Raw genomic sequence first — 25,237 nt, forward strand, 5'->3', positions numbered from 1 at the left:
TAGAATCATAATATGTACACGCAGATTGAGGGTTAATCCAAACAGCCCCTCAAGTATTTTACAGGAAAATCTTTGGGAAACTATCAAGGGCAGTTAAATTTACATACAAAGCAATTTATAACAAAAAAAAAATCCTATGGCACCAACAACTATGATTAGAGACCCTTACAATAAGCACCTTCCTGAAAGAAGAAAATACCTTTGAACCTTCTGTAGAGTATGCCCATTCTGGGGATATTTCTTGAATGATAAATCTCTGTACTTGTGCAATGGTCAAGCCAGAATTAGCTTCAGGAAGTTGCCCTAGATGATTTTCTTGATCAAACAAGGTTGCACAATATTCAGGAGAATACGTGCTAGAAATTCCAGTACTAGAATGATCTAATGTAGCTTCTCCACCAAGCTTGATTGTCCCATTTGTTGATAACCCACAAAAGTACTGCCCACCTATTCTATTTGGACTTTTCTCTTCAGAACCAGCTGAACTTGAGAACAACTCCAACATTTCTTTCCAAGATGGAGACCCCTTTCTTTCAACTGGAGACTTTACACTCCATGGCTGCCCATGCTGATTGACTAAAAAGAATGTGAAATACAAGAGTCAATTTCTGGCACTTCATTTAATAATTTTTTAATCCAAATGTTCACAACAAAAATATGGAGTATTTCATTAGACAAGGGAAAGTAACCAATGCCAGGTGATACAGTTCAGAGTAAAAAATTACCTAAGATTGACTGATAAAAGAACCAAGACAATATAAAGAGGACAACTAATTTTTAATCCGTGGAATGGACAATGACAAATAGCATTAAAAAAGAAACTTCTTTTTTTTAATGTCGAAAATCAGCTTTTTAATGATTCGTCATGGTAGAGAAGAAAAATGGCACACGGACCATACTCCAGCTTCGGATCAATGTCCCTAGAAGCAAGGAGTATGTTCGCGTGCAGAGCAACAAGAAGGATGAGTAGTTTCTAGTCTATTAGGAAAAAGACAGTTTCCTCGGTGTCGTATGACTATACCACGAATATCCATATACTAACTAACTAATAGGTTTTCTTCTCTAACTAACTTTCGAAAAAATCCCGAGTTCATACCATAGGAAGATTAAGGAACCAAGGAAAAAAAAAACTGTTTCTTCCTCACGTTCAGGAGGGTCATTAGATAGGAATTTGAAGATGAAGAGAGAAGGAAGAAAACTACTGTGTAAACAAACAAAGAGTAGGCATTACACAATCTCCAAGACTGCTTAAGTAAAGTTTTGGGGGAATGTTAGCCACAGAGAGATGTATCAAACACGAATAGAGAGGAGAACTGCCCGCTTTTATCTATGTTGTTATCCGGTGCATACGCCTCTGCTCCAATATCTCTAAGAATAATGAAAAATAATAGCCAGATTGAATCATGTCATCACACACCAACTAATGCAAAGTGCAAACGATTCCACTATTTGTGGATAGCCATATAATTTGGTTAGAATTTTTTTAAGATAAATACCAAGTCATTATATTCCACACATAGAGAGGATGATACACAACAGAAATTGGACAAAGTGATATTAAGACTAGTAGAATCCCACTAAATCAACAATTTTCCAACCCAAAACTCACTCCAAATGATAAAAGCCATTGTAGAAAAAGTTATGACCGACTCAAATATGCATTTCTTGATAAATAGCAGAGAGAAAAAAAGTGAATCACAGCATAGGAAGATGCACGAACTATAAAAGTTGCCTTGGAAGAGCTTATATAAAACATATTTATGAAAATCCAAAATGCAAAAAGCCTGCAAGGAAAAGCATCTAAATATCCATCTAGGATATTAGAGAGAAAACAACATGAAGGAAACTCATCTGAATATATTTTGACTCTCCACATAATAATTATGTTTTTCCTTGTTTTCTAAAATACCTCATAGCATAGTGGTTTACAGGTTCTTGAAATCACCCATCACCATTCATGCTTTGGATAGGATGTTGGTTGATTCTGAACCTTCGCAAGGTAGTAAAATGCCACTGACTCTAGCCACTCTCCACAACTTTGAGGTTATATTCATATGCTGCATATTTTTTTTTTAAAGAGACCTAATAAACATGCATCTTTGAAAAATATGAACTTAATCTAATTAGAGAATAAATTGGTTAAACATTCATATATAGTGAAGGTCTATAAGTAGCCCAAAATAATATCAAATAACCTCAATAGAGCTAGAAGCTCTATTGCCTCAAACCAGAAAATTAAATAACAATAGCTTACTATCCCAACATCCAAATTTAGAGATTTAATTATCTTGAAGATGTTGTTGAGATCTTAAACCATTAATTTTACCTAGACAATTCAGGCTATCAGTGAAGGGAACAATGAGGATTTGAGAGACCAATTAATTCTGGTAGGATAACCATGTTCATGCTTACTGTTGACAGCGAAATGCTTTATGTATACTGAACCAAATAAGGTGACAAGGATCAGGGACTTTGTATGACAGAAAGAGATGTATGGACTATGTGTCTCTTTCAGTATCTGTGGCTTACTGGCTTAATACAAAGCCATTGCAAAAATGCATCATAATCAATTTCTTACCAGTATTAGTCCTTTTTTAAATTGCATCATACCATCAAGAAATAATGTACATCTGGCCATGAAAGAGTGTGATATATACCTGGATTCTGCAGCAATGAGTTTATCTTTAAGTCATTTAATGTCTTCTCACATCCACTAAAATGTTGATCTCGCTCCTGATCATTTAGATTTATGAGCACATCCTGCTCAGGGTTGTGTGTATTGTTTGCTGAGACACTAAAAAACTGAGACCACTCATCTGAACTGTGATATAGAGGATGGATTTCAGTATAATAAAAATTATCATCATCATCATCAAGGCTTAACTGCTCAGCAAGCCTTCGGAGAGTTTGTTTGACATCAGGATTGGACTGAGCTCCAAACTCTCTAGGTATGTCCATATCATCTAAGTCATCTTCATAATCACTGGCAAAAGGAACTTTGGAGGCTACTTCGCCTGGGGTTACTGAACCCCAAGATGGATCATACACTTCATTAAGACCAGGGGCATGAACAGGATTTTGAGGATTAGAAGAACTGATGTTCTGCCCATGAAAGGTGGAAGAAACATCTGATACCAAGTTAGACTCGGAACCTGGAGTCCACCTAACCTGCACGAGTGACAAACAAGGCAAGATGAAAGATGAACCTGATTACTCTTATCAACAACAGCATATGCTCAGAACAGACAGAAAAACTAGTAAAAATAATGTGGATATAACTATTAACGAGATCTTGAAATAAAATGTTAATAAAAAACCAATCTGATTGCATATCTATATACCATTACAGTTATTACTGCCACAAATATGCAGCAAAAATGCCTAAATAGTAGTCATTTCCACGAACATCATATTACACAAGAATGAAAGCACAATCCAGTACCTTTTGCAAAAATCTGATAAATGTAATTACTTTCTGCACAAGTGCAATGTTAGCCCAGTTGGAAGAACTGAAACTTCAAGAGAATTGATGGCCACAATATCTGGGGGATAAATGGATTGTAAATAAGTGGAGTTGGATCCAACTGTATTTCTGTGATCCAAGCATATTTAAACAGGCATTGAAAGATTCCGGCTAAGAATGGAATAGAATTAATTCTAAAATATTATTGATTCTTTGTGATTACTTGGATAGCTTATGGGCTTCAGATGGTATCAACGAGAATAGTTCTAATAACAAGCTGAAGTAATAAATATGGCCTAAACTTTGAGTTTTAAAAAAATGCAAAGAAGAATCTTAGAAAAACACAAAATAATGTTATAAAATCAACTTATGGCAATATTATTGTATGCTGAGATCATATATGAAAATATCACAACATTATCAAGATACCTTTGGGAACTTATATTCAATATATATATATATTCTTTAAAAAGATGAGATGCCATATCCATTATAAATGCTAAAAGAGGTTAACTCAACATAAAGCTTGTGAACAAAGCCAAACCAAGTTCAAATTTGATAGCTTAGGCTTGAGCCCAAGCTTGAACTCGACATTTCTTAACAAAGCAAGTCTAAACAGCCTAAAATTCCGCTGGGCTCAGCGCGTTTACACCCCTAGTGGGTGTGTGGGCATGTACAGGTTCAACTTAAGTTGTTTGTGCAAAATCAGAAAAATCTTTCAACAATGCAAGAGCTAAAGTCACCTATTCAACAAGGCTACACTGCATTACCTAATTTAGTTTTAATAACCAAAGTTTCTAATACAACTATACAAGTTTAAAGAGTCAACAGGGGGGTTCGGCAGGAAATTGACAAAACTTTGGAGAAATGGAAAAGATAAAAGAAAAAAAAACTTTAGGAAGAAAATCACTAACTGGTGATAAAGGTTAAATTGGTTAATTATAGATACAGCTAGTCTTGCTGTTTGACCCTAGTTTGGTCTTCTTTGACAGGAACAACAGGCTAAGTTATAGTCATGACTACAAGATGTGAGTCTGGCTCAATATCCTAAACTGGAATAGCACAAGCACATAAAAAATATAACTTCATGCACTCAAGTAAGAACATATAAACGTTAGAAGTTGTCTGTCAAACTCAAATCAGCAAAGTCAATGTGTACTAGAAAATATTTCCAGAAAACATGTACAACAGTATAAAGTAGTAGACAAGAAGAGAAGTTATCACCAAGTAAAAGTTTCTTTGGTTTGAGTTCCCACCTCAGAAACTTCTTTGTAGTGAACAAGAACAATGTGTTCGCATGCCCTGCAGACAGAAGAATACAAAATTAAATAAACAAATAAGTAGATAAAGGTGCCACCACGATCCACTGCCAATGCCTAGGCCCACTACAATTTCCTTTTGGGAGTGACAACTGTTGTTAGGTCCAACGTGTTAAATTGTACCTATGTCACATGGGTGTGGGTGTGGGTGTGGGTGTGGGTGTGGGTGTGGGTGAGGGTGCGGCACTTTAAAAAAACTTGGGTGCGGGGGTACGGGAGGGTATATATATATTTTAAGTTTTTAACAGTTAACACCAGTAACACTAATGTCCACTTTCAGACATATTGACCGAAAGCAATCTAGGACCAAACTATTCAAAGCAATCCAAAATGATGATTAACATCAATACAAAGACATCTCGTGGAAGAAAACTGAACAAGTACAGATTGTTATAAGCCAACCACGTAAACAACTCTAAATGAAAATTATGCCAAAATAGCTACTCAAAAGTCTTGAAGGTAATAAAAAATCAAGGTAAGGTTGATAAGCATATATAACAAACTGAATTTCATTCAGGCATTTCATTTTGTTGAGATTGAGAGAGAGAGAGGTACACAGTAACACAGAGGGGAAAGGGGAAAGAGATTGAGAGAGAGAGAGAAAGAGGTAGCCGAGAAGAGTGAGAGAGACAAGGGGAGAGAGATTGAGAGAGAGAGAATGCATACCTGGGTTAGAGACGGAGAGGAGGCACCGCCGGAATGTGGGTAGGAGACGGTGATACCTCGTCGCCGCGTCGGGGTGTTGGAGAAGATGGGTCGCAGCGTCGGGGTAGGGAAGAGAAGGCAAAAACTTTTTTCCCTATCCCCCTCTCAGCCCATTTCATCGGGTTTTTTTTAAGTCCAAAAATTGGACATTTATGACTGCACCCAGGTGTGAGTTTTCTCCAAAACCTGCGAACGAGAAATTAAGAGAAGGGAGAGAGAGAGGCTGCAATGAGTCACGGTTTTTCATAATGAGAAACCGTGACCTATTTCATTAATATATAGGCAAAAGCCCTAATACATAGCCTTCACAATAACCCTGACAAGTTGAGGGTATTTACAAGTATGCCATTATGTTGTGGACATGGTACATACAAGTAGTTTGGATCCGGATCCAGATCCAAACTTAAATACAAAACAAGTACACTATCTAATAGTCTCCCTCAAGTTATGCATGATTTTGGATCATGAACAACTTGCTCTTTAGGAACCAAAAACGGCACTTTGTGAGTCCTTTAGTGAACAAATCAACCACTTGGTCTTCTGTTCTAATATAATGGGGCTCAATCTCTTTTTCTTCAATCTTCTGCCTGATAAAATGTTGATCAATCTCAATGTGTTTGGTTTTGCTGTGATAAATGGGATTAAGAGATATTTGAATAGCACTTTGGTTGTCACAAAAGAGAGAACAACTAGCAATCGGCTCTTTTAGCTCTGTTAACAAATGTCTAGTCCATGTTACTTCTGTTGTAGCAGCAACCATCGCTCTGTATTATGCTTATGTGCTAGATCTAGCCACTGCTTTCTGTTTTCTACTACTCCAGGAAACAAGATTGGCATCAATGAAAACGCCATACCATGAAACTGACTTTCGATCATCAGGATCTCCGGCCCAGTCTGCATCTGAATAAGCAATGATGTCATGAGCAGTATTCATGTATTTGCTTTTGGTGTACAAAAGTCCATCTCCAACAGTACTCTTCAAGTACCTCAGTATCCTTTTTACTGCATCCATGTGTCCCGTCCTTGGCTCATGCATGAATTAAGAAACTTGATTGACTGAATATGTAATATCGGGCCTGGTAAAAGTAAGATATTGAAGCATTCCCACTAGACTCTGATATTTGGTGGGATCATGATACAGGTCTCCGTCTTGCACATTTAGTTTCTGGTTAAGCACACTAGGAGTAGCAAGAGGCTTGCAATCTTTCATTCCACCCTTTTCTAACAGATCCAGGGTGTATTTATGTTGGGTCACAGTAAGTTTATTTTCTTGATTATCCACCTCTACTCCAAGAAAGTATCGAAGGTTTCCAAGGTCCTTCATTTTGAACCTTTGACTCAGAAGATCTTTAGTTTCTTGAACATGATTCTCACTACTTCCTGTAATAATTATATCATCAACATATATCAACAAGAAGATAGTAAACTCCTTACCTCGAAGAATAAAGAGGGAGTGATCCAATTGCGATTGATAAAAACCATGTCTTTGAATTTCTAGGGAGAAACTCTCAAACCAAGATCGAGATGCTTGTTTCAGTCCATAGAGTGCTCGATTTAATCTGCATGCATACTCCTTTGAATCTCCTTCTGTATATCCCGACGGTTGTTCCATGTATACTTCTTCCTTCAAATCCCCATGAAGAAAGGCATTCTTCACATCTAGCTGACTTATTCTCCAACCATAATCTACAACCAATGAAAGAACAATGCAAATTGTGCCCATTTTCACAACTGGACTAAAAGTTTCATCATAGTCCTATCCAAACTCTTGAGTGAATCCCTTTGCTACGAGACGAGCTTTGTATCGTTCAACACTCCCATCCAGTTTGTATTTGATCTTGTAGACCCATCGTGACCCAACAACATTTTTATCTGGAGGTCGAGGGACGACTGTCCATGTTTGATACTGGTACAAAGCTTCCATCTCTTCATTCATAGCTTGAATCCATTTTTTGGAATTAATGGCTTGATGAAAATGTCTAGGCTCGGTCTCTTTATCAATCTGTGACAAAAATAACTTAAAATCCATGGTGAAATTCTCATAACTAACCCACCTTTCAATAGGATGTCGAGCTCTTTCAGATCGTCTGATCGGAATTGCTACTGTATTAGAAATTGGAGAGGTAATGTCGTTGGATGGATGAAACATAGGCTTTTTTTGTTCAATATCATCCGGAGTCAAGAGTGAGTCCCTTTCTCTTCTCCTATAAACTTGCCCAACAAACTTGTTAATGTCTGGAGGATGTTTTATTTCAAGTTCCTGTATGCCACTGTATCCATCTTGACAGAATGTTCCTTGAGCACAGGAGGAAGAACACTCATTGTTGGTTGCAGGAAAGAGCTCTGCACTGAGCCATGGATCATAAAATAGCGCATTCATATTGGTTTGGGCAAAAACATATTCTCCATCTCCAAAATCATTTTCATCAAAAACTACATTCATAGATATCTTAATTCATCTGCTGTCAGGATCATAACACCTGTACCCTTTGTGGTGATCTGCATATCCGACAAATCTACACTTGGATGCCTTAACCTGAAACTTGTTTCGCAGAGAAGAGTCAATATGAACATAACACATGCAGCCAAAATTTTTTAGTTCACCATAATCAGGATGTTTCCCAAATAGGATGAAATAAGGTGATTTATTTTCTAAAAGCTTCATGGGCAGACAATTAATAATGTGAACAACAGAGTGAAAGGCCTCTGTCCAGAGTCCTATGGGAGTATGACTTCCATGCATCATGCTCATAGCGCTTTCCACAATGTGACGGTGTTTCCGTTCTGCAACTCCATTCTATTGGGGTATATGCGGGCAAGATACTCTACGATTTATCCTATTATCTTGAAGGTAATTGATAAAATCCCTGGAGGAGTATTCCCCCCCACTATCACATTGAAAATGTAAAATATTACAAGAAAAGTGAGTTTTGACAATGCATGAAAACAACAAAAAATAGAGAAGACTTCCGATTTGTTCTTCATGAAATATATCCAAGTGAAGCGGGAGAAATTATCAATAAAAATACCATAATATTTGTTGTAAGAATTAGAAGGATTAGGAGCCGGTCCCCATACATTGGAACAGACGATTTCAAAAGGCCTTGAAGCTCTCTCATTTATTGAATGGAAATGAAGAACATGACTCTTACACATTTGATAACTTGAACACATTTTATTATCTGGTCTAGGAATCAGGCTAGACTCAGGAATAAGACCATCAGATACTAGTCACTCAACAAAGACTCAACCACAATGACCAAGACACAAATGCCAAAAATTGGGCTTATTACATTTATTTGAAGATTGCAAATTGAACACATGAATATTCTTTGACGACATAGACTGAGGAGATGACTTCAAGGTAGGTCGAACACAAGTAGAAAGATCCTCCTGGAAGACATACATATTTTCCCAGCGTTCCCCTCTAGCGAACGTCTCCTTCGTTTGTAGATCCTTGACATAAACAAAAGACGGAGTAAATTCAATGGAAGAATTGGCATGATCAACAAGCTTAGAAACGGAAATAATATTTTTTGTAATATTTGGGGCATGAAGAACATTGGAAAGATGAAGTGGGGATTTAGGCAAGGGGATAGAAACATTTTCAATGTGGGTGATGGGGTGGTGTGACCCGTCTCCAGTGACGATGTTACTTTTTCCAAAATAGGGAGTTAAAGTAGAGAATTTACCTGCATTACCTGTGACATGAGTAGCTGCCCCTAAATCAATGTACCCGACTCCTTTATCATCGCGTTTCAGATCAAGTTCAAACAATGTGGCCAAAAGAAGCTCTTTCACATCTCCACCAAACTTTGAAGGGTTCTCCTTTCGTCCTGACGAGCTCTCACCTTTCTGGAACCTTCCTTTGTTCTGCGGATTGTGCCAATAGTTGGTTTTGACGTGACCTCACTTATTACAGAGATAACAGGTAGGCACATGTTTCACATTATAAGAAGAGGCATTCGGGGTGGGTAGTAACCCACACCCCCTGGAGTACCTCATCCTCATCCTCTGCCTGCACCAAAATGACTATCACCACGTCCCTGGCCAAAAGAAACACCAGTATCAAGAACCTGTCCACTAGTGTCATGTGACATCCCCTTTAAGGTCATCTCATATTGAAGTAGTTTCACTTGCAAGTCTTCAAACGATGGTAAGTTGGGTAGACATAACAATGAGGTCGAAAGAACATGAAATTCCGGTCCCAATCCATTCAAGGCTTGCCTGACTTTGTCTTTGTCTGTCCCTTCATACCCGACAAAAGCTAGTTGATCACTTATGCTCTTAACCTTGTTCAAGTACTCCATGACAGACATGGAACCCTTAGTAAGGAGTTGAAATTCATGCTGAAGAAAGGAAATTCTAGCCTCTGAAATCTGAGAATATGTCTTCACTAGCCTGTCCCATAATTCTTTTGTTGAACACTCATCTGGAATTCTCACCAATACTTCTTGAGAGATAGTGGAGATAAGGAAAGCAACTGCAGCTTGATCACGCTTCATCCAATTCTCATATTGGGGATTTGGTATTCGTTGTATAAAATCAGCCTCGTTTCCAGCCTTAGTTTCTTGTATGATAAATTCTGAAGGGGCTGAATTTGATCCATTTAAATGTCCAAAAAGACCTTGACTTTTAATGAATGGAAGAATTTGTCTCTTCCAAATCAAGAAATTGGAATTGGTAAGTTTTTCAGAAATGAGTTGGCCAAGAAAGTTGGATGAGAGAAAAGTTTGAGAAGAAGAATCCATGACTTAGAACAAGAAAAAGAATATTATTGGCGTGTACAATCAATATATAAATGCAACAAAATTTTTTTAACTAGTAGAGAGCTGAGTATTCAGCGTGAATCTGATTATCAGAATTGATACCCAGATTATCAGGTCTAATTTGATTTCATCAAAGAAGCTAAGACTTTTCCTTCCTTTTTTTTTGTATATATATAAAAATTGCACACATCAATAGTAAAACAGAAACAAAAAGAATATCGTTGAACGGATTTGATGTATAGATCTGTGAAATCAAATGGAAAGGGGAGAGACAAATCTGATGTACAAATCTAGAGCAGCCGATAAAACCCCAAAAGATATCGTGAAAGCAGAGAAATAGTGAAAGCTAATTTGGCATAAATCCAAATCAGCAAATCCAAATCAGTTTGAGAGATCAACTGATTTGATGGACAAAAATGTCATGAAAACTGATTTGGCCCAGACCCAAATCAGTTTCAGCAATCAAATTTGATGCAAAGAAATGTGAAGAAGAATGGGAAGGTAAGACGTCAGTACGCAAATCAGACTGACTTGTTGCAGAAAGGAACTAGAAGATTGAAGAAGTACCTGGGGCTCGTATTCCAGCAGAGGAATAGATAAAGAAAGAACTGGGCTCGTGCTCGTATTCCATTAACCACACCGAATAAGAAAAGAGAGGAAGGAAGATTTGAGAAAGTACGGAAGGAAAGGAAGATCTTGTATCTGTGTAGAAGAATTTCAGTCCTCGGATCATACGTGCTCTGATACCATGTGAGTTTTCTCCAAAACCTATGAATGAGAAATTAAGAGAAGGAAGAGAGAGAGAGGCTACAATGAGTCACGGTTTTTCATAATGAGAAGCTGTGACCTATTTCATTAATATATAGGCAAAAGCCCTAATACATAGCCTTCACAATAACCCTGACAAGTTGAGGGTATTTACAAGTATGCCATCATGTTGTGGACATGGTACATACAAGTAGTTTGGATCCGAATCCGGATGCAAACTTAGATCCGAATCCAGATCCAAACTTAAATACAAAACAAGTACATTGTCTAATACCAGGGTCGGTTTGACCACACCCGCGTCGCGTCACGTCGACACGGGTGCGGCACCTGGCTAGCTGAATCCCTGTGACATAGAATTGTACATATATACTGTTGAGAATAGGTGGTTTTAAGTTAAGTCTTTTTATATTAGAGGCTATTTGAAATTTTGTTTTCATAATGGGCTTAGATATAATTATTCTTTTTAGCCTCTCTATTTAACATAGAGAGAAGCCCTAATAACAGTTAACGAGTTTTCTATTGTGCAGCTGACTCTCTCTCTCTCTCTCTCTCTCTCTCTCTCTCTCTCTCTCTCTACACACACAGGTGGTTGTGCATCGCATCTTCCTTCTACATGGTATCAGAGCCCTCGATCTCGGGAGCATGATCAATAGGGACTGATCTTCACCAACGAAAAAAAAACATGACTTCTTGAAATCAGGTTTGCTGTTGTTTGTTGTGGAAGATCTGATAACAGATCTGGGATGTTACCCAGATCTGTAGTCAGATCTAAGGAGCAGATGTGGAGCCGTAACCCTTGAGCTCCTCAGTTTGGAGTTTTTTTTTTCTGCCGTGATTGCCTAGATCTCCTGCCGTGACCTTTTGTTGCCGAGTTCTGTTCCTGCCGTGACGTGAGTTTTGTGTTTGTTGCCGAGTTGTGTTCCTGCTGTTTGGGAGCAGCAAAAATCTTCATTTCATGTGCTGTCGTGATTGCCGAGTTCTTTCTTGTGCTGATTGCGTGTGATCAAAATTCTGCTGTGATTGCCGAGTTCTTTCCCGTGCTGATTGCGTGTGATCAAATTTCATTTAATGTGTTGTTGCTTGTGATCGAGATATGATTGATCTGTTTAACTGTGCCCTGAAGGCTTATTGGCTGTTGTGCCTTATATGTTTGGAGAACAGCAGGTGTCGTGATTATTTTTTTTCTGCGACTGCATATTCTCGTTGGTCGTGATGTGTTTGGATGCAGCAATGTTCGTGATTCCTGGACTTTAGTTGGTTGGTTTATTTTAGAATATGGATTTCAGCAGTCGTGATTCCCTGCTGTGTCGAGTTTTTTTTTCTCTCGTGCTGTGAAAGAAGCATGTTAGTTTAAGTTATCCTTCTGTCGTGAAAAACAACAGGCGTGATTTCCTGCTGTGTTGGATATTTCCCTGTTTGTGGGCTGCTGTTTTTTTTGTGGAAACAGCAGGTGTGATTCCCTGCTGTGTTGAAAATTCTTCTTTAGCACTTGCTGTTCAAGTGAGGTAATCTGATTTTTTTTGAATTACATCTTCAGTATGGCTGAAACTTCGAAATGTGATTCCAAAATGGAACATATAGGGGAGTATAAGGCTTTTGCCAACCCCTTCTCGTACGGCTCTTCTGTAAGGTTGAATGAAACCAACTATGCCAGGTGGTCCAGAACTTTTATGATGTCGGTATCTGGACATCGTCGAAAACATATTTTGTTGGAAGACGAACCCATTGAGAAATCGAAAAAATATGTTACTTGGGATGAAGATAATGACATAGTTATGTCATGGATCATGAATAGTGTCAAACCCCATATTGCAGATGGATTGATCTACTGTAATACAACCAAACTGATGTGGGACAATCTTCGTGATACATACTCACAAGAAACGAATGTGAGTCGTATCCTGCAAGTCGAACAAGAGATATATAATTTGCAACAGGGAGAACAAACCTTGGCCCAGTACTATGCCTCTGTCAAAGCTGCGTTTGAAAGACTTAATGCTCACAGGCCTCTTTGTTGCTCGAAGCAAAAGGATCATCAAGAACAAACCATGGTTGCTCGCTTTCTTACAGGTCTCTCTTCAAAATTTTCTGTTGCAAAAGTTCAAATATTGACTGGATCAGATGTTCCTACTCTTGCTGATGCCTACAATCGACTGAGTAGACTTGCGATCTCTCTTCCACAATCCCAGCCTGTGACTCAGTCATCTGCTCTTGTTGTCTCATCTGGTTATGGGCGTAGAAATATTCAGAATATCAGAGGACGAGGTTGTGGATATGGTATGAGAGGCAGAGGAAAGCTTCAATGTACATTCTGTGGAAAATCTGGACATTTAGAAGATCATTGTTGGGATAAGCATGGTCGGCCACCCTCTTCTTCATCAAAGTCATATGCTCCTAAAGCAAATGTTACTACTATCGAGGCAACAAATGTAATAGATAATATCTCTGCAAGTGACAGTAGTATCACCCTCAGTCGTGCTGAATATGATGAGTTGATAGCTCTTCGTCCTTTGAGTTCCACCCCTCGTGTAGCTGGTGTTGCCTATTCAACCGGAAATCATCTTCATCCGACTGACAGTAAGTGGATTATTGACTCTGGTGCATCCAGACATTTGTGTGGAAATTCACTTGTTTTTTCAGATATAAAGGATATTAATGCTCATCGAGGAGTCTCATTAGCCGATGGGAGTTCCTCCCCGGTTGTTGGTCAGGGAAATATTTCTATATCCTCCTCATTACAGTTGCAAAATGTTCTTCATGCTCCAAACTTTCCTCAAAGTTTACTCTCTGTTAGTTGCCTTATAAGAGAACAAAACTGTAGAGTAATATTTTATCTGATGGGTTGTCATTTTCAGGATTTGCTAACGGGGAAGAAGATTGGTGGAGGCTATGAAGAAAATGGAGTTTACTACCTACATCATCCAATGGGTAATGTTCATGCTGCAGTGGAACACTCATTCAGTCATGTTCAGTGGCATCGTCGTCTTGGTCATCCTTCATTGTCAAAGCTTCGTTCGGTCTTTCCTCAAATTCCTTCCACCACATCATTTCAGTGTGAAGCATGTCAGTTGGGAAAGCATCATCGAAGTTCGTTCCCTTCGAGTCAGAGTCAGTCTAGTAATAAAGTTTTTGAACTTCTTCATGCAGATGTATGGGGTCCTAGTAAGATTCCTACTAGGACTCAGTGTCGTTACTATCTTGTTATTATTGATGATTTCTCTAAGTTGTCATGGGTGTTTTTAATAAAGGAACGATATGAAGTTCCAAGTATTATCAAATCCTTAATTCTTGAAATAAAAACTCAGTTTGAATCTATTGTCAAGATTGTTCGCACTGATAATGCTCTCGAGTTTAAATCAAAAGGTCTGTTACAATTTTACCAAGATAATGGCATCCAACCCCAAACTTCCTGTGCCTATTCATCTCAACAAAATGGGGTGGCTGAGCAAAAACATCGGCACCTGCTTGATGTTGCCAGGACCATTATGATTCAATCCAATGTTCCTGCGTTATACTAGGGTGATGCAATTACCAGTGCTTGCTATTTGATCAACCGCATGCCTTCGTCTTTTGTGGGTGATCAAATTCCATTACATATCCTAAAACCCAATACCCCACTCTTCTCCTTCTCGCCCAAAATATTTGGATGTGTTTGTTTTGTACACAAACTTGGCCCTGACCGTGATAAATTAGTTGCTCAAGCTACAAAATGCATATTTATAGGTTATCCCAAAAAATCAAAAGGGATATCTGTAATGAAATAAGCGGAAGAAACCAAGAATGCTAAAGCATTCACTATGTCCCACACGGACAAGTGCAACAAGTACAAGAGAGGAAATCCACTAAGGGATATACAAAGGGCCTTATAAAAAGGCTACACACATGAAAAATAATATCACTATTATTGAAGAGGAGCTCTCAAGAGCAATATAACATACATGGGGGGTTCCCCCTATTTATAAGAAAGGGAGACCAAAGGGGCTCCCAATAGAGTCGTTGGGAGCCCCCAACGGTCACATGTGTGACCGTTGGGGGGCCCAACGACTCCATTGTGGGGTCCCTTTTCGGTATCCAAAAAATACATATTAAAAAATAAAAAGAAAAATAAAAAACAGTAAAATAAGAGAAACAAAATAAGTACCCCTATCGAGTACTTTGTGAAATGACCATAATACCCCTATCGGGTATTATGGTATTATTACATATGTTTTAACACCCCCCCTCAAACTTTACGGGGGAATGACCGAAAGTTTGCCAAGAAGGAACAAGAAGCGAGGAGCAGGCAGGGCTTTGGTAAAGAAATCTGCAAGTTGATATTCTGAAGTGACATATGGCAGTGTAACTGTCCCACGAAGATATTCATCACGTACATAATGACAGTCCATCTCAATATGTTTAGTTCTTTCATGAAAGGTGTGGTTGCTGGCAATATAGATGGCACTTTTGTTGTCGCAACAAAGCTTCGAAGCACCGGTAATTTCGACTCCCATATCTTGAAGAAGACTTCGAAGCCACACAAGCTCCATTGTAGTGGTTGCCATAGCCCTGTATTCTGCTTCAGTAGAAGACAACGAGACTTTCTGCTGTTTCTTGCACCTCCAAGCAATTAGCGAATCTCCTAGAAAAACACAAAAGCCAGTAGTTGAGATTCGATCATTTGGGTTTCCTCCCCAGTCAGCATCAGTATAAGCCAGTAAGTCTAAGGAAGAGATTGAGGATAGGAATAGCCCTTTAGTCAAAGTATTTTTGATGTATCGAATGATCCGGAGCACAGCACTCATATGCACAGATGTAGGTGTTAAAACATATGTAATAATACCATAATACCCGATAGGGGTATTATGGTCATTTCACAAAGTACCCCATAGGGGTACTTATTTTGTTTCTTTTATTTTACCATTTTTTATTTTTATTTTTATTTTTGTATTTTTTGGATACCGAAAAGGGGCCCCACAATGGAGTCGTTGGGGCCCCCAACGGTCACATATGTGACCGTTGGGGGCTCCCAACGACTCTATTGGGAGCCCCTTTGGTCTCCTTTTCTTATAAATAGGGGGAACCCCCCATGTATGGTGTATTGCTCTCCTCTTCAATAATAGTGATATTATTTTTCAAGATGTAGCCTTTTTATAAGGCCCTTTGTATATCCCTTAGTGGATTTTCTCTCTTGTGCTTGTTGCACTTGTCCGTGTGGGACATAGTGAATGCTTTAGCATTCTTGGTTTCTTCCGCTTATTTCATTACATGGTATCAGAGCCATAAGATCTACTAAAGGTAAAATCTTGTCTCTCTCTACTTCTTTTCTTTCTCACATCTTCATTGTGTAGCTATGAAAGTCAAGATCGATCTATCATTCAAACTCAATGGAAAAAATTACATGATGTGGGCATCCGCAATGGAGAATAATCTCAAAGGCAAGAAGCTTTGGTGTTATGTTATGGGAACCGTTCCGGAACCCCAACTTAAGCTCACAAAGATGGAAGGAGATCAAGAGAAAGCACTTGAAGGCGATGCTCGTCTCAAGGCCATTGAAGATTATAATCATCAAATGGAAGATTGGGAGAGCAACCACGCAAAAATCCTAGCATGGTTTATGAATAATGTCGAACTTAAGGTATGTGCAAATATTGCAAAATTCCGCCGAGCAAATGAAGCTTGGTTTTTTATGAAGGGTATGTTTACCCAAAAGGATCTTGCAAGAGCTTATTTCTTGCAAGAAAAAGTAAGAACCACAAAACAAGGAGACATGAGCATACAAGATTACTATAGTGCTCTAAATCCTTTGTGGGATGAATTGGCTCTTTTAGAGCCTAAATGGGTATCTATGGAGGATGTGGTTCTAAGACAAAAACAAATGGAACAAGATAGATTGTTTCAATTTTTATTTGGGCTTCGTCCCGAATTTGAACAAGTGAGATCCTCACTTCTCCATAGATCCACGTTTCCTCCCTTAGAAGAGGCTATTGCCGAGATTACTCAAGAAGAGACTAGGCATAGCATGGGTAAAAGCATAGAGGAAGTTCTTGCCGTATCTAAACCCGGCAATCATGTTAAAACATACAAACCACCTCATTTTGGTAAGCAAGGGAGTGGTGGAAGAAAAATGATTATATGTCACTATTGTTATGAGCCGGGACATATTAAACCCGTTTGCCCAAAGCTAAATGGAGCATTCAAGCCAAAGGTGGCTTCCGTTGAAGAATCCACCACCAAAGAAGATGACGGCAAGAACGGGGATCTCAAAGATACTCTTGGACAAATCTCCTTGGCCCTTCAACAAATTTTAAAGGTCACTTTTTCCACCTTCGGTGCCGCCATTGCCTCATCATCACCTCCCGGTACGTACTCTTGGATTTTAGATTCCGGAGCTTCTTTTCACATGACCCCTCTTGAAAATGATTAACCAATGTGCACACCAATTCAAAAATGTCTTGTGTCTCTACGGCCGATGGAACTTTTCTCAAAATAAATGGTGTTAGAACTCTTGATTCTAAAAATGTTCAAAATTTCCTTGTTCCAAAAGTTAGAATAGTTCCAAAATTAAATCTTAACCTCTTTTCCGTTTCTCAAATAGCCGACCATGGATGTGAAATATCTTTCTCATCCCAAGGGTGCTTTGTGCAGGATCTCCGGTCCGGGAAGCGGATTGGGCATGGCCATAGGAAGGGAGACCTTTATTTTATGGATAATTTAATGCTTCCAAATACCTCATTTTGTACTTATGTCCAAGACAAAAATATTGAAACCTGGCATAAAAGGCTTGGACATCCAAGTTACTCTAAAATGTATCTTTTTCCTTTTGGACACCAGTTTTGTAAAGAAAAAGATATCTATTGCAAAAATTGCATTTTTGGCAAAATGAAGTCTACTCCTTTTCCTATTAGATCTTTTGTGACAACAAGACCTTTTGAATTGGTGCATTCCGATGTTTGGGGGCCATCTCCGGTTCTATCTAAAGGTGGTTATTCATATTATGTTACTTTTATTGATGATTATACTAGATATGTATGGATTTATTTTCTTAACTTTAAATCGGAAGTTTTTAACTTCTTTAAAGAATTTCATGCAAAAATTCAAAATCAATTTCAAAGTCAAATATCCATTCTTAGATCCGATTCGGGTGGAGAGTACTTATCAAATGATTTTCAATCATATCTAAAACAACATGGCATTTGTCATAAAAAATCTTGCCCAAGAACTCCTCAACAAAACGGTCTAGCGGAAAGAAAATATAGGCATATTTTGGAAACCACTAGATCTTTACTCATTTCTAAAAATATTCCTAAAAAATTTTGGGCCGAAGCCGTGTTAACCTCCACCTATTTAATCAATAGGATGCCATCTTCAAAATTGAATAATATCTCTCCTTATGAAAAACTTTTTAATATGACTCCCGACTACAATCGTCTTCGGATTTTTGGGTGTAAATGCTTTGTTCTTTTACATAAAAGAGATAAATTGTCACCTAAAGCAATAGAATGTGTATTTTTAGGATATGGTGAAAATAAAAAAGGCTATAGATGCTTTGATCATAAAAACAATAAGTTATTTGTCTCCAAAGATGTAACCTTTTTAGAAGATGAAAATGGATTTGACATATTGGAAAAATCAAATGAAATTGATTATATGTTTATCAATGATCTTTTAGAAGATTCAAATGATGACTCTTTGAGTCATCCGGAAATTTTAGAAAATACTCATGATTCTCATGATAATGATGTATCACCAACTAATGGTGACAATCTCCAAGTATACACTCGGCGTGAGGAAGCCCAACCTATTAGTGCTTTAGAAAAAATCTTGCGGCTTAATGAACCCCTAGAAGAAACCTCCCTTAGGCGTTCTTCTAGAGAATCAATTCCACCTAATAGGTTTGTCTCATATGAAACTCTTTCATCTAAATATAGAGCTTGTCTAATAGCCTTGCATTCTTACTATGAACCCTCCCATTATAATCAAGCAAAAAGTATACCTCATTGGATTGAAGCAATGAAAGTTGAACTAGATGCTTTAAATAAAGCTAAAACTTGGGAAATAGTTCACCTTCCTCCAAATAAGAAAGCTATAGGATGTCGATGGGTCTACAAAGTCAAAACAAAAAGTGATGGTTCCCTAGAGCGTTATAAAGCTAGATTAGTTGCTAAGGGATACTCACAAGAATATGGCATCGATTATGAGGAAACTTTTGCTCCCGTGGCTCGCATGACAAGCGTTAGAACTTTAATTGCGGTAGCATCATCTAAGAAATGGCCTATATTCCAATTAGATGTTAAAAATGTCTTTCTTAATGGTCAGTTGAATGAAGAAGTATATATGGACCCTCCGCCGGGAATCAGTGTTAACCAAGGTCAAACCCTTCGGTTATTAAAAGCCTTATATGGTCTTAAACAAGCCCCTAAGGCTTGGTATGATAGATTTAGTGCTATCATGTTACAATTGGGATTTCGCTCCTATTATACTGACACTGCTCTTTTTGTTAAACATGCAGGTAATAGTATCATCATCCTTCTGCTTTATGTTGATGATATGATCATCACTGGCAATGATGAAAGCGGTATTCTTAAAGTTAAAAATATGTTAAAACATAATTTTGATATGTCTGATCTGGGTTTTCTCAGGTACTTTCTTGGTATAGAAGTTGCATACTCTCCTCGAGGGTATATATTGTCACAGATGAAGCTTGCTGCAGACATATGTTCCAAATCTGGGATTTCAGATGATAAAAAGGTGGAAACTCCCGAGGTTATCAATGCTAAACTACGACTGGAGGATGGAGTTTTGCTGGATGATCCTACGCCCTACAGGCAACTCATAGGCTCCCTCAACTATCTGACTATCACCAGGCCCGATATTGCTCATGCTGTGCACTCTGCAAGCCAATTTCAGCATGCTCCTACATCTGTGCATATGAGTGCTATGCTCCGGATCATTCGATATATTAAAAATACTTTGACTAAAGGGCTATTCCTATCCTCACTCTCTTCCTTAGATTTACTAGCTTATACTGATGCTGACTGGGGAGGAAACCCAAATGATCGAATCTCAACTACTGGCTTTTGTGTGTTCCTAGGAGATTCGCTAATTGCTTGGAGGTGCAAGAAACAGCAGAAAGTCTCATTGTCTTCTACTGAAGCAGAATACAGGGCTATGGCAACTACTACAATGGAGCTGGTGTGGCTTCGAAGTCTTCTTCAAGACGTGGGAGTCGAAATTACCGGGGCTTCGAAGCTTTGTTGCGATAACAAAAGTGCCATGTACATTGCCAGCAACCACACTTTCCATGAGAGGACGAAACATATTGAAATGGACTGTCATTATGTACGTGATGAATATCTTCGTGGGACAGTAACACTGCCATATGTCACTTCAGAATATCAACTTGCCGATTTCTTCACCAAAGCCCTGCCTGCTCCTTGCTTCTTGTTCCTCCTTGGCAAACTTTCGGTCATTCCCCCGTAAAGTTTGAGGGGGGGTGTTAAAACATATGTAATAATACCATAATACCCGATAGGGGTATTATGGTCATTTCACAAAGTACCCCATAGGGGTACTTATTTTGTTTCTTTTATTTCACCATTTTTTATTTTTATTTTTATTTTTATTTTTGTATTTTTTGGATACCGAAAAGGGGCCCCACAATGGAGTCGTTGGGGCCCCCAACGGTCACATATGTGACCGTTGGGGGCTCCCAACGACTCTATTGGGAGCCCCTTTGGTCTCCTTTTCTTATAAATAAGGGGAACCCCCCATGTATGGTGTATTGCTCTTGAGAGCTCCTCTTCAATAATAGTGATATTATTTTTCATGTGTGTAGCCTTTTTATAAGGCCCTTTGTATATCCCTTAGTGGATTTTCTCTCTTGTGCTTCTTGCACTTGTCCGTGTGGGACATAGTGAATGCTTTAGCATTCTTGGTTTCTTCCGCTTATTTCATTACAGTAGAAGCATGCTGAAATTGACTTGCAGAGTACACAACATGAGCAATATCCGGCCTGGTGATAGTCAGATAGGTGAGGGAGCCTATGAGTTGCCTGTAGGGCGTAGGATCATTCAGCAGAACTCCATCCTCCAGTCGTAGTTTAGCATTGATAACCTTGGGAGTCTCCACCTTTTTGTCATCTGAAATCCCAGATTTGGAACATATGTCTGCAGCAAGCTTCATTTGTGACAGTATATACCCTCGAGGAGAGTATGCTACTTCTATACCAAGAAAGTACCTGAGAAAACCCAGATCAGACATATCAAAATTATGTTTTAACATATTTGTAACATTAAGAATACCACTTTCATCATTGCCAGTGATGATCATATCATCAACATAAAGCAGAAGGATGATGATACTATTACCTGCACGTTTAACAAAGAGAGCAGTGTCAGTATAACATGAACGAAATCCCAATTTTAACATGATAGCACTAAATCTATCATACCAAGCCTTATAGGCTTGTTTAAGACCATATAAAGCTTTTAATAACCGAAGAGTTTGACCTTGGTTAACATTAATTCCCGGCGGAGGGTCCATATATACTTCTTCATTCAACTGACCATTAAGAAAGGCATTTTTAACATCTAATTGAAATATAGGCCATTTCTTAGATGATGCCACTGCAATTAGAGTTCTAACACTTGTCATGGGAGCCACGGGGGCAAAAGTCTCCTCATAATCGATGCCATATTCTTGTGAATATCCCTTAGCAACTAATCTAGCTTTATAACGTTCTAGGGAACCATCACTTTTTGTTTTGACTTTGTAGACCCATCGACATCCTATAGCTTTTTTATTTGGAGGAAGATGAACTATTTCCCAAGTTTTAGCCTTATTTAAAGCATCTAGTTCAACTTTCATTGCTTCAACCCAATGAGGAATATTTTTTGCTTGATTATAGTGGGAAGGTTCATAGTAAGAATGCAAGGCAATTAGACAAGCTCTATATTTAGGTGAGAGAGTTTCATATGAGACAAACCTATTTGGTGCAATGGATTCTCTAGAAGAACGCCTAAGAGAAGTTTCTTCTAGGGGTTCATTAAGCCGCAAGAATTTTTCTAAAGCACTAATAGGTTGTGCTTCCTCACGCCGAGTGTATACTTGGAGATTGTCACCATTAGTTGGTGATACATCATTATCATGAGTATTTTCTAAAGATTCTGGATACTCAAAAGATCATCATTTGAGTCTTCTAAAAGATCATTGATAAACATATAATCAATTTCATTTGGTTTTTCCAAAATTTCAAATCCATTTTCATCTTCTAAAAACGTCACATCTTTGGAAACAAATAATTTATTGTTCTTATAGTCAAAGCATCTATAGCCCTTTTGATTTTCACCATATCCTAAAAATACGCATTCTATTGCTTTAGGTGACAATTTATCTCTTTTATGCAAAAGAACAAAGCATTTACACCCGAAAATACGAAGACGATTGTAGTCGGGTGTCATATTGAAAAGTTTTTCATAAGGAGAGATATTATTCAATTTTGAAGATGGCATCCTATTGATTAAATAGGTGGAGGTCAACACGGCTTCGGCCCAAAAATTTTTAGGAATATTTTTAGAAATGAGTAAGGATCTAGTGGTTTCTAAAATATGTCGATGTTTTCTCTCCGCTAGACCGTTTTGTTGAGGAGTCCTTGGGCAAGATTTTTGATGACAAATGCCATGTTGTTTTAGATATGATTGAAAATCATTTGATAAGTACTCTCCACCCGAATCGGATCTAAGAATGGATATTTGACTTTGAAATTGATTTTGAACTTTTGCATGAAATTCTTTGAAGAAGTTAAAAACTTCCGATTTAGCATTAAGGAAATAAATCCATACGTATCTAGTATAATCATCAATAAACGTAACATAATACGAATAACCACCTTTGGATAAAACCGGAGATGGTCCCCATACATCGGAATGCACCAATTCAAAAGGTCTTGTTGTCACAAAAGTTCTAATAGGAAAAGGAGTAGACTTCATTTTTCCAAAAATGCAATATTTGCAATTGATATCTTTTTCTTTACAAAACTTGTTTCCAAAAGGAAAAAGATACATTTTTGAGTAACTTGGATGTCCAAGTCTTTTATGCCAAGTTTCAATATTTTTGTCTTGGACATAAGTACAAAATGAGGTATTTGGAAGTGTTAAGTTATCCATAAAATAAAGGTCTCCCTTCCTATGGCCTTGCCCAATCCGCTTCCCGGACCGGAGATCCTGCACAAAGCACCCTTGGGATGAGAAAGATATTTCACATCCATGGTCGGCTATTTGAGAAACGGAAAAGAGGTTAAGATTTAATTTAGGAACTATTCTAACTTTTGGAACAAGAAAATTTTGAATATTTTTAGAATCAAGAGTTCCAATACCATTTATTTTGAGAAAAGTTCCATCGGCCGTAGAGACACAAGATAATTTTGAATTGGCGTGCACATTGGTTAATGCATTTTCATGAGGAGTCATGTGAAAAGAGGCTCCGGAATCTAAAATCCAAGAGTACGTACCGGGAGGTGATGATGAGGCAATGGCGGCACCAGAGGTGGAAGAAGTGACCTTTAGAATTTGTTGAAGAGCCAAGGAGATTTGTCCAAGAGTATCTTTGAGATCCCCGTTCTTGCCGTCATCTTCTTTGGTGGTGGATTCTTCAACGGAAGCCACCTTTGGCTTGAATGCCCCATTTAGCTTTGGGCAAACGGGTTTAATATGTCCCGGCTCATAACAATGGTGACATATAATCATTTTTCTTCCACCACTCCCTTGCTTACCAAAATGAGGTGGTTTGTATGTTTTAACATGATTGCCGGGTTTAGATACGGCAAGAACTTCCTCTATGCTTTTACCCATGCTATGCCTAGTCTCTTCTTGAGTAATCTCGGCAATAGCCTCTTCTAAGGGAGGAAACGTGGATCTATGGAGAAGTGAGGATCTCACTTGTTCAAATTCGGGACGAAGCCCAAATAAAAATTGAAACAATCTATCTTGTTCCATTTGTTTTTGTCTTAGAACCACATCCTCCATAGATACCCATTTAGGCTCTAAAAGAGCCAATTCATCCCACAAAGGATTTAGAGCACTATAGTAATCTTGTATGCTCATGTCACCTTGTTTTGTGGTTCTTACTTTTTCTTGCAAGAAATAAGCTCTTGCAAGATCCTTTTGGGTAAACATACCCTTCATAAAAAACCAAGCTTCATTTGCCCGGCGGAATTTTGCAATATTTGCACATACCTTAAGTTCGACATTATTTATAAACCATGCTAGGATTTTTGCATGGTTGCTCTCCCAATCTTCCATTTGATGATTATAATCTTCAATGGCCTTGAGACGAGCATCGCCTTCAAGTGCTTTCTCTTGATCTCCTTCCATCTTTGTGAGCTTAAGTTGGGGTTCCGGAACGGTTCCCATTACATAACCCCAAAGCTTCTTGCCTTTGAGATTATTCTCCATTGCGGATGCCCACATCATGTAATTTTTTCCATTGAGTTTGAATGATAGATCGATCTTGACTTCCATTGCTACACAATGAAGATGTGAGAAAGAAAGGAAGTAGAGAGAGACAAGATTTTACCTTTAGTAGATCTTATGGCTCTGATACCATGTAATGAAATAAGCGGAAGAAACCAAGAATGCTAAAGCATTCACTATGTCCCACACGGACAAGTGCCACAAGTACAAGAGAGGAAATCCACTAAGGGATATACAAAGGGCCTTATAAAAAGGCTACACGCATGAAAAATAATATCACTATTATTGAAGAGGAGCTCTCAAGAGCAATACAACATACATGGGGGGTTCCCCCTATTTATAAGAAAGGGAGACCAAAGGGGCTCCCAATAGAGTCGTTGGGAGCCCCCAACGGTCACATGTGTGACCGTTGGGGGCCCCAACGACTCCATTGTGGGGCCCCTTTTCGGTATCCAAAAAATACATATTAAAAAATAAAAAGAAAAATAAAAAGCAGTAAAATAAGAGAAACAAAATAAGTACCCCTATGGGGTACTTTGTGAAATGACCATAATACCCCTATCGGGTATTATGGTATTATTACATATGTTTTAACAATATCGATGTTATGATCCTATTTCTCGCCGAGAGTATGTCAGTGCGGATGTATCTTTCTTGGAATCCACTCCATATTACTCTAGTACCAGTTCCCCGCTGCAGGTTGATCCAGCTGAGTCTTTTCCATTACCTATACCTCATTTTCCTTTAGAATCCGTGCCCTCATTA

At 38.4% G+C, this 25,237-nt stretch overlaps 1 protein-coding gene across 1 annotated transcript in view; it reads right to left on the reverse strand.

The window, feature by feature from the left end:
* The window catches only part of LOC149811423 (calmodulin-binding transcription activator 4-like), a 112,974-nt gene that overhangs the window by 2,478 nt on the left and 85,259 nt on the right, over positions 1 to 25,237 (reverse strand). Inside the window, 3 exon segments of the mRNA XM_089993241.1 lie at positions 200 to 576; positions 2,658 to 3,168; positions 4,720 to 4,765. Of these exon segments, the coding sequence (XP_089849367.1) occupies positions 200 to 576; positions 2,658 to 3,168; positions 4,720 to 4,765 (934 nt within the window).

Source organism: Nuphar pumila, chromosome 17, assembly GCF_984573655.1.
Source record: "Nuphar pumila chromosome 17, dmNupPumi1.hap1.1, whole genome shotgun sequence".
NCBI lineage: Eukaryota > Viridiplantae > Streptophyta > Magnoliopsida > Nymphaeales > Nymphaeaceae > Nuphar > Nuphar pumila.